General features: G+C 45.7%; 1 protein-coding gene across 3 annotated transcripts; it reads left to right on the top strand.

Moving 5' to 3' along the window:
- The first annotated feature begins 2,523 nt into the window (after positions 1–2,523).
- fmoda (fibromodulin a) lies at positions 2,524–8,572 on the top strand. 3 transcript variants are annotated; one of them, XM_071336180.1, is made up of 6 exons: positions 2,524–2,647; positions 4,119–4,535; positions 4,665–4,787; positions 5,020–5,160; positions 5,332–5,599; positions 6,406–8,572. In XM_071336180.1, exons 2-6 carry the CDS (start codon positions 4,164–4,166, stop codon positions 6,555–6,557), a joined length of 1,056 nt encoding a protein of 351 aa, XP_071192281.1. In that variant the 5' UTR covers positions 2,524–2,647; positions 4,119–4,163; the 3' UTR covers positions 6,558–8,572. The 3 variants fall into 3 exon arrangements, with proteins under 3 accessions (XP_071192281.1, XP_071192282.1, XP_071192283.1); XM_071336181.1 differs by having other exon boundaries at positions 2,589–2,651; XM_071336182.1 differs by having other exon boundaries at positions 2,604–2,626.
- Positions 8,573–10,117: the final 1,545 nt, after the last annotated feature.

Raw genomic sequence — 10,117 nt, 5'->3', positions numbered from 1 at the left:
TATGTAAACTTCCGATTTCAACTGTAACTATTTGTTCAGCACTTTTGAAATGTACAGCGATATAATTCAGAACATGGGCAATTTCCCTGTACATCAAGCCAGAACCGTAGGATAAATAAAAGGGCCATATACACAAACAACGAAAGCTCTTGCAATATTTGATGAGGACATTTCTCTAAAACAGGCTATAGGCTACATGTGCACCACCAAGTCAGAACAGTAGGCTAACTTATGAGGGGGAAGGGACAAAATTATTAGGGTGAGGCACATGGACTACTAACAGCTTAGCTACAGTATAAATATATCCCTGGCATATTACATAATTTATGCAGCAGCATAGAATACATTTTTTGACTCACAATTGTGCTGTGCAGACTCGAACAGCAAGGTGGCGCAGCAGTCCTTCTTCTGGGCAAATTTTATCACCACACTTTTTCATCAAAGTGTGGCATTCTCTGGATTTATGGTGCTTTCAAGACAAATGGAAACAAAAAAACCTAACAAGGTCGAATCATGACGTCAGTGATTTTCAATTCGGAGCTCTAGAAAGAGGCCCAAGTTCCTGACTTGGAATTCCGAGTTGGATAACCGTTCAAAATGTATTTTCCCAATAGTAGCTAGTTTTTCTCAGAGTTCTCAATTGTCTTGAACTCACTGAAGTTTGAGATTTTCCAGTTCCAAGTTTCCACGGCAGAAATCATACTGGATTAACAGCATGGCCAATGTATTCAACCTTTTCTGGCCCATGGTGTTGAATGTGAATGCTTGCAGTTAGCCACTGACTCCTTCCAAACCACTCATTGTTGAATTTGCGATGACCAGCTTGTTGTGTAATGTTTATGTCCAATGGCCGATGAGCACCGATACGTTTTATCTATAATTTCTCTTCATATGACAAGGATTGAAAAGGATTTGCCCATGGATTGCAGATTGTGATTCATGATGTTAACTGATTGTTTAGCTTGCTAGCTAAGATTTTGAAAGTATGATGTCGACATGATCAGTCCAATCAAAGCTACAGTAGATATAATGTGATTTGACATCATTTTATCTGTGGCCAATGACCTTGAGCCTTCTTGGATGGGCATCATCAGGCTGGAACACCTGCATTTTGGAGAGCTGCCTTACTCAAGAACGTAAAAAAGAGACCATGAGGGTATGCGGCTTTATTAAGTCAATAATTATTGTATTTTTTTTTACATTGTCTGCGAACTGATATGTGACATGTATTCATGTCAAAATAACATGCAAAACAGGATCATTTTTTATATATATATCCTATGTATATTGTGTCTACTGTCTGCTCTCTTCTCTCATCATCGTCTCCCTTCTCCTCATCTATCCTCCCTCTCCCTCTCCCTCTCCCTCTCCCTCTCCCTCTCTGTTTTTGATTTCCTAACAGCTGCCCATCCCATCTCCTCTCATCAAAACCAGCAGGATTCCACTGGGAAAAGAGAGATGGATAGAGAGAGGCACAGAGAAAGGCACAGATAGACAAAGAGGCAGATAGAGAGATTGACAGGGGCAGAAAGATAAAGAGAGGCAGACAGGTAAAGAGGGAAATGAAGAAAGACAGACAGGGACAAAAGAGAGACTAAGAGAGGCAGACAGGTGAAATAGAGATAAACAGAGACAGACGGTACAAGAGTGGTAAATAGAGGCAGACAGGGTAGAAGAGAGATAAACAGAGACAGACAGGGAACAAGATAGATAAAGAGAGGCTGGCAGGGGAAGAGAGAGATAAAGAGAGGCAGACAGGTGAAGAGAGAGCTAAAGAGGCAGACAGGGAAAAAGAGAGATAAAGAGAGGCATACAGGGGAAAAAGAGAGAGACTAACAGAGGCAGACAGGGTACAAGAGAGATAAAGCGAGGCTTACAGGGTAAGAGAGGCAGACAGGTGAAGTAATAGATTCAGAGAGGCATACGGGGAAGAGAGGCAGATGGGGAAAGAGAGAGATAATGTTAGCAGACAGGGAAAGAGAGAGATAAAGAGAAGGAAGACAGGTAAAGAAAGAGATAAAGAGAGGCATACAGGGTAAGAGAGGTAGACAGGTGAAGAGAGAGATTCAGAGAGGCAGACAGGGGAAGAGAGAGATAAAGAGAGCCCTGGCAGGGAAAGAGAGATATGAAGAGTGAGGAAAGTAGAGAAAGGCCAAAGAGATTCAGGAGAAGGACAATACTGTGGTCTTTTAGGAATGCTTTTACGCCAGGCTTAATTTTGTTCAGTTTCTATTGAGTTTCATGGTTGAACAGCTTTGCAGACTCAGTAGAGTACAGCATCTGAATGTGTTTTCCAAATACAGTATTCAGCTTCTTTCAGCGATCGTCTTCTTATGTTCTGAACAACCAAACACTCTGCCTGTTGAGACAAGAACAGAGACACTCAGCAGAGGAGAGGAGGGAGCAGATGGGCAGGGTTGTGTGTGGTAACAGGAAAGGGTGAGGGAGGAAAGAAAAGGCAGGGGGACGCTAGCAAAAGTAGAGTGGGGGGGGGTCGAGAGGAATGGAATGGATGGGTGGAGAGGGGGATGGAGGAGGGAAGGAAGTGAAGGAGAGAGAGGTTTTCATAAAGTGTTTGGCAAAGACCCTCTCAGTCCTGCACAGCCTCTCAAGAGGGACTCAAGAGGTACTGGTTCTCACTGGTCAGGTAGGTAGGTGTGTGTGTTTGCATGTGTGCATGAGCATTGTATGTGTGTTTTCTGTGTGTGTGTTTGTGTGTGTGTGCATGAATACTGTATGGGTGTGTGTGGACGTGTGTGTGTGTGGACTTGTTTAACTACCAGAAGTCCGCACAAGAATAGTAAACAAACAAACATTTTACCAACTGGGGACATTTTGTTGGTCCCCACAAGGTGAAATGCTATTTCTAGTGGGTTTATGGTTAAGGTTAGAATTATTGTTAGGGTTAGAATTAGGTTTAGGGTTAGGCGCTACAGTAGGGTTAGTTTTAGGGTTAGGGTTAGGAGCTAGGATTAGGGTTAGGGTTAGGAGCTAGGATTAGGGTTAGGGTTAAGATTAGGTTTTAGGGTTAGAGTTAAGATTAGGGTTAGGGTAAAAGTACGGGTTAGGGTTAGATTTAGGGTTAGGGTAAAAGTACGGGTTAGGGTTAGATTTAGGGTTAGGGGTTACAAAATATGATTTTGAATGGGACTGAATTGTGTGAAACAAGTTTAGCTGTACAAGAGTTATTTGTCTGTCCCCATCAGATAACCCTTTTTGGTTCCAGATAGAACCCTTTTTGGTTCAAGGTAGAACCCTATTGGGTTGTAGAACCCTTTTCCCAGAGGGTTCTACATGGAACCCAAAAGAGTTCTACCTGTGGGGACAGACAAATAACCCTTTTGGAACCCTTTTTTCTAAGAGTGTACATTCTTCTCTTTTTTACATTCTCCTCTGTGGATCCATTACCTGATGAAGAAAGATCCTTAAATATAGCCCCTGCAGTAACGTACAGTATTTAACATGCAGTATATCTAGTGTTGAGTCAATAGTGCCTGCTGTTTGGATGGGCAGCTGCTCTTTGGCTTGTTTTCATATCTGTTTTATGTGTGTGTGTGTGTGTGTGTGTGTGTGTGTGTGTGTGTGTGTGTGTGTGTGTGTGTGTGTGTGTGTGTGTGTGTGTGTGTGTGTGTGTGTGTGTGTGTGTGTGTGTGTGTGTGTGTGTGTGTGTGTGTGTGTGTGTGTGTGTGCTGTTCATGGAATTGATCCCCTGTAGCTCTCCTCTCTTTTTATGTGGTGATAGATTACATTTTGATAGATAACATTTGACTTGGGTTTTTCTTTGGTTATGGTGTTTTGATGTTTAGCATCTACATTTTACGGTCATTCCAGGAGTACATTATGTACTAAAGCTCTGGCAGCAGGAATGCATTATGTTGTTTTTACAAAGGGGGGCAGAGAAACGTCTTGATGGTAATTTATGAGTTTCAACTGCCAATGGGAGAGTGGGTCCTATACAATGTTCTCTCATTTCTATGGGGCCCTTTTTTATACAGTAGGGTCAGGTTGGTTGATGATTATTTTTCCACTGTCATTTGGAGTATTTCCCAGGATGTTCAGGTAGGTTTAACTCACATTTCTGAACACTGGGTAAGTCTCCTCTCTTTCTCTCCTCTTAGCTGCAGCAGATTTGTGTGTGAGTTCTTTCCTGCGTGTGTGTGACCATGCGTGGTGTGTGCGTGTTCCTTTTGGCATGCATCATGCCGCTATCCGTCGCCATGCCAGACAGGCAGGACCCGTTTCTCTGGCTGTCCGCCCTGCATGGTCGCGGTTACAACGAGGGCTCCCTATTGGCCGACACCACCGGGGGGGAGTGTCCTGATGAGTGTGACTGCCCGCCCTCCTTTCCCATCGCTATGTACTGTGACGGACGGGGGCTAACAGCCATGCCCACAGTACCCTCCAGGATGAAGTACCTGTACCTGCAGCACAACGAGATCACCGCCCTGCCAGACTCCGCCCTGGCTAACACTACTAACCTAGTCTGGGTCATGTTGCATCACAACGCGCTGTCTACAGACAAAATCGGCAAGAGGGTAGGTTACTCTATATAACATGACACGTCACTGCACGTCACAATACAGCACTAGACTACACTACACTAGGCTTCGATCAACCAATCAATACATAGATTATAACATAATTTCATCATCATTGTATTCCAGGCGTTTGCCAAGCTGCAAGGGTTGGAGCGTCTGTACCTACAACATAACAACCTGACTGGTGTTCCCCCCAACCTGCCACGCTCACTACGAGACCTCAGACTCAACAACAACAATATCAACAAGGTAACGACATCATTCAGACCCTTCATCACCGCTGCACTTTCAAACACTTGTATTCTTCTTCATCTTTATTCAGTCTTTATTTTGATTGTGAAGTGCATCCAGATGTTTTTCAATCAAGTGTCAAAGAGGCATGTAAAAAAACACACTCTTGGAAAGACCACAAGCGTTCTGGGCTTCATCACTGTTTTTATGCAATCATTTCAATAAAGTTTATTTTGTTGTGGTTGCCTAGATTACGCCAGAGGCCCTGGAGGGCATGGGCAACCTGACCATCCTGTATCTCCATGACAACGCTCTGACGGAGATGGGCACATCTCTTAGGGGGTTGAACTCACTCACACTCCTCGACGTCAGCGGCAACAAGCTGAAAAAGGTACCATAATGTAAATGGTGTGTGTGTATGTGTGTGTGTGTGTGCTTTTCACTTTTCTGTCTTCTCTTTGTGAAGCATTTAGTCAAAAATACCTTTGTAAAAACACAATATATAAATACATTTGTATTGATTGATCAAGTGATCTATTGATTGACTGACTGACCCCCCCAGGTTCCAGACAGCCTCCCAGAGCGCATCCACCAGCTGTACCTGGAGTCTAATGCCATCAGCGCTGTCCCAGAGGGATTCCTCAGCAAGTTCTCCCAGCTGCAATACATTCGCATGGGCCACAACCAGCTGACGGACAAGGGCATCCCTCCCAACACCTTCAACGTGACTGGCCTGGTGGAGCTGGACCTCAGCTTTAACCAGCTGGAGAGGATCCCCCCCGTCAGCCAGACGCTAGAGCACCTCTACCTACAGGCCAACCACATCAAAGGTGTGTGTAATTAGTGATGTCTGACAACCTAATTAAGCATAATCAAAACTAATTTATGAGTCATCTCATCATGAACTACGGAGGCCCCTGAGGATCAACAGCAACCACATATCATATCCTTAAACTGTATACAGTATGCATGTTTGCATGCAAGCAGAACATACACATGCACATGTATGAGCACACAACATCTTGGCTGTCTATTGAAGTCCATGATGACAATACTCCATTGAAGTCCATGATGACAATGCTCCATTGAAGTCCATGATGACAATGCTCCATTGAAGTCCATGATGACAATGCTCCATTGAAGTCCATGATGACAATGCTCCATTGAAGTCCATGATGACAATGCTCCATTGAAGTCCATGATGACAATGCTCCATTGAAGTCCATGATGACAATGCTCCATTGAAGTCCATGATGACAATGCTCCATTGAAGTCCATGATGACAATGCTCCATTGAAGTCCATGATGACAATGCTCCATTGAGGTTGGGGGGAAGCTAAGTTACAGTAAGGCTTCTGGTGCTTGGGACACGTCATGTGGTTGTGCAGCATAGTGTGGCTGTGGTGCACAGATGCCCTTACACTCTGCTGCAGGTAGGACACGTCCAGAGTCTAATGACGTGATTACAGCAGCACTTAGAAGTTGAAGAAACACATTTGCTCTTTGTTTGAATGCCAGAATTTGTTTGAATGCCAGAATGTAAACAATATCTCTCTCTGTCTCTACCTCTCTCGCTGGCTCTCTCCCACACTTGTCTCCTTCCCCTCTCTGTTGCTCTCTCCCTCCCTCTTTGTAGAGTTTACCCTGGGTAGTTTCTGTAGTGTCGTGGACGTGATTAACTTCTCCAAACTGAGGACGGTGCGTCTGGATGGGAATGAGATCAGCACCGGGGATGTCCCCTCCGACTCAGTCCTTTGTCTGCGCATGGCCAACACCATCGAGGTGTAACACTCCCCTCTCACCACCAGGCTACAGCACCATCAAGGTGTAACACAACCATCTCACCACCAGGCTACAGCACCATCAAGGTGTAACACTCTCCTCTCACCACCAGGCTACAGCACCATCAAGGTGTAACACTCCCCTCTCACCACCAGGCTACAGCACCATCTAGGTGTAACACTCCCCTCTCACCACCAGGCTACAGCACCATCAAAGTGTAACACTCCCCTCTCACCACCAGGCTACAGCACCATCAAGGTGTAACACTCCCCTCTCACCACCAGGCTACAGCACCATCAAGGTGTAACACTCCCCTCTCACCACCAGTCTACAGCACCATCAAGGTGTAACACAACCATCTCACCACCAGGCTACAGCACCATCAAAGTGTAACACTCCCCTCTCACCACCAGGCTACAGCACCATCAAGGTGTAACACTCCCCTCTCACCACCAGGCTACAGCACCATCAAGGTGTAACACAACCATCTCACCACCAGGCTACAGCACCATCAAGGTGTAACACAACAATCTCACCACCAGGCTACAGCACCATCTAGGTGTAACACTCCCCTCTCACCACCAGGCTACAGCACCATCAAGGTGTAACACTCCCCTCTCACCACCAGGCTACAGCACCATCAAGGTGTAACACTCCCCTCTCACCACCAGGCTACAGCACCATCAAGGTGTAACACTCCCCTCTCACCACCAGGCTACAGCACCATCTAGGTGTAACACTCCCCTCTCACCACCAGGCTACAGCACCATCAAGGTGTAACACTCCCCTCTCACCACCAGGCTACAGCACCATCAAGGTGTAACACTCCCCTCTCACCACCAGGCTACAGCACCATCTAGGTGTAACACTCCCCTCTCACCACCAGGCTACAGCACCATCAAGGTGTAACACTCCCCTCTCACCACCAGGCTACAGCAGCATCAAGGTGTAACACTCCCCTCTCACCACCAGGCTACAGCACCATCTAGGTGTAACACTCCCCTCTCACCACCAGGCTACAGCACCATCAAGGTGTAACACTCCCCTCTCACCACCAGGCTACAGCACCATCAAGGTGTAACACAACCATCTCACCACTGGAATGCAGCATTTCCAGTACACATCTGCAACTCCCCTATTTCCTGAATGGAGGGTAGCAGTTTGATCGTCACTAGTTACCAAAGCCACAAAGTCATAATTATGGCTAAACCCCACCTATTTCTATAATATATTAGCCATTCAGCAGACACTTCTATCCAGAATGACTTGCAGTCATGCATGCATACATTGGGTTGTCCTGGGAATCGTGCCAAGCGCTGCCAACTGAGCTACAATTTCTCTGCCAAAAATCTGATTTTAAATCTAACCCTAACCTTAACCACACTGCTAAACTTATGCCTAACCCTAACCTTAAATGAAGACTGAGAAGCACATTTTTGCTTTCATTAATTTTGACAATATAGCCAATTTTGACTCTGTGGCTGTGATAACTAGTGACAAAGCAGCAGTCCTAACTTTAGCATCACATTGCAATTCTCCAATCTTACCAAGAAGGGGCAGCAGAGGGTTATGAGACACAAAGGCACACCAAGTTTATTTTGGTTTAGTTTGTTCTACTAATATCATTCAAAAGGACATTATCATACATCTCCATATCAGGACAAGTTGTTTTCTAAACTTTAGAAATAGAATGTTCAAAGCATGTTCAAAGTCAACTTCATGTCAACTTTTGACGGTCAGAAAGAAATGATGGACGAATGGTGGTTCTGGCCATAATTTACGTTGTCTGACAACATATGAGCCTCAGAGAAATGCCATTGGCTCAGATCTCTGTGTTCCGGCTCTAACTCGAGTAGGCATGTAACTGTTGTGATTTATGATTGAGATTTATGATATGAAAGACATGTAGGCCTACTGCATGTATTGGTATTAGTATTGACTAAGGGCCTTGGTGTTTTGATGTCCTTTACAGGGCTTTCTTATTGACTTAATAAAGGTATTCATGTTTTACTAAGACTTAACCGGTTTTGATTTTGGATTACTGTTTTTGTTCATTCTCTTGTTTCACAAAATCAATATAGTTTTCGGGACAAAAAATGTAACTTGAGTGCCACAGTAAACCCACTGGGCCAGACGATACCCAGAAATTAGCTTTCATTGGGTAGGGTCTGCAGTTTGTATGTGATACGAGAGACAGAGGCAGCGACAAGGACAGAGACACAAACAGAGACCCGATCACCCAACTATTTCTCTATGGCGCACACACATACACTCTTACAAACACACTTTTTTTTATAGACTCACTCTTTCTGCACACACAAAATCACACACTTCCAAACATAGCCAAGGAAAGTGCTTTGAATGGTAAGGTGGGAAAACCTTGTCAACAAATGTGGGGGGGGGGTCAATGTAAATAGTCCAGGTGGCCATTTAACGAATTGTTCAGCAGTCTTATGGCTTGGGGGTAGAAGCTGTTAAGGAGCCTTTTGTTCCTAGACTTGGCGCTTGGCGCTTTGTCAGACTGGAGTCTGACAATTCTTTGGGCTTTCGTCTGACACTGCCTACAGTAGTGTATAGGTCCTGGATGAAAGGAAGCTCGGCCGCAGTGATGTACTGGGCCGTACGCTCTACCCTCTGTAGCGCCTTACGGTCAGATGCCGAGCAGTTGCCATACCAGGCGGTGATGCAACCGGTCGGGATGCTCTCGATGGTGCAGCTGTAGAACTTCTTGAGGATCTGGGAACTCATGCCAAATATTTTCAGTCTCCTGAGGGGGAAAGGTGTTGTGGTGCCCTCTTCACGACTGTCTTGGTGTGTTTGGAACATGATAGTTTGTTGGTTATATGGACACCAGGAACTTGAAACTCTCGACCCGCTCCACTACAGCCCCGTCGATATGAATGGCGGCCTCTGCCTCTGTCTATTTGGCCCGCATTTTCCTGTAGTCCACGATCAGCTCCTTTGTCTTACTCACATTGAGGGAGAGGTTGTTGTCTTGGCACCACACTGCCAGGTCACTGACCTCCTCCCTATAGGCTGTCTCATCATTGTCGGTGATCAGGCCTACCACTGTTGTGTCATCAGCAAACTTAAGGATGGTATTGGAGTTGTGTTTGGCCACGCAGTCAAGGGTGAACAGGGAGTACAGGAGGGGACTAAGCATGCACTCCTGAGGGGCCCCAGTGTTGAGGATCAGCGTGGTACACGTGTTGTTGACTACCCTTACCACCTGGGGGCAGCTCGTCAGGAAGTCCATGATCCAGTTGCAGAGGGAGGTGTTTAGTCCCAGGGTCCTTAGGTTAATGATGAGCTTTGTGGGCACTATGGTGTTGAACGCTGCTGAGCTGTAGTTAATGAACAGCATTCTCACATAGGTTTTCCCTTTGTCCAGGTGGGAAAGGGCAGTGTGGAGTGCGATTGAGACTGTGTCATATGTGGATCTGTTGGGGCGGTATGGGAATTGGAGTGGGTCTAGGGTATCCGGGAGGATGCTGTTGATGTGAGCCATGACCAGCCTTTCAAAGCACTTCATGGCTACCAAAGTGAGTGCTACGGGGCGCTAATCA

Source organism: Salvelinus alpinus, chromosome 12 (genome assembly GCF_045679555.1).
Source record: "Salvelinus alpinus chromosome 12, SLU_Salpinus.1, whole genome shotgun sequence".
In the NCBI taxonomy this organism is placed as follows: domain Eukaryota; kingdom Metazoa; phylum Chordata; class Actinopteri; order Salmoniformes; family Salmonidae; genus Salvelinus; species Salvelinus alpinus.
Note: the sequence above shows the minus strand (reverse complement) of the source record. Positions and strands in the feature narration are given on the sequence as shown.

What these genes read in the sequence shown, in the direction of transcription:
- fmoda (XM_071336180.1), top strand. Translation starts at nt 4,164, where the DNA reads ATGCGTGGTGTGTGCGTGTTCCTTTTGGCATGCATCATGCCGCTATCC. An exon ending in ACAACAACAATATCAACAAG is followed by an intron (nt 4,788 to 5,019) that starts GTAACGACATCA and finishes GTGGTTGCCTAG; the next exon opens with ATTACGCCAGAGGCCCTGGA. An exon ending in ACAGGCCAACCACATCAAAG is followed by an intron (nt 5,600 to 6,405) that starts GTGTGTGTAATT and finishes CCCTCTTTGTAG; the next exon opens with AGTTTACCCTGGGTAGTTTC.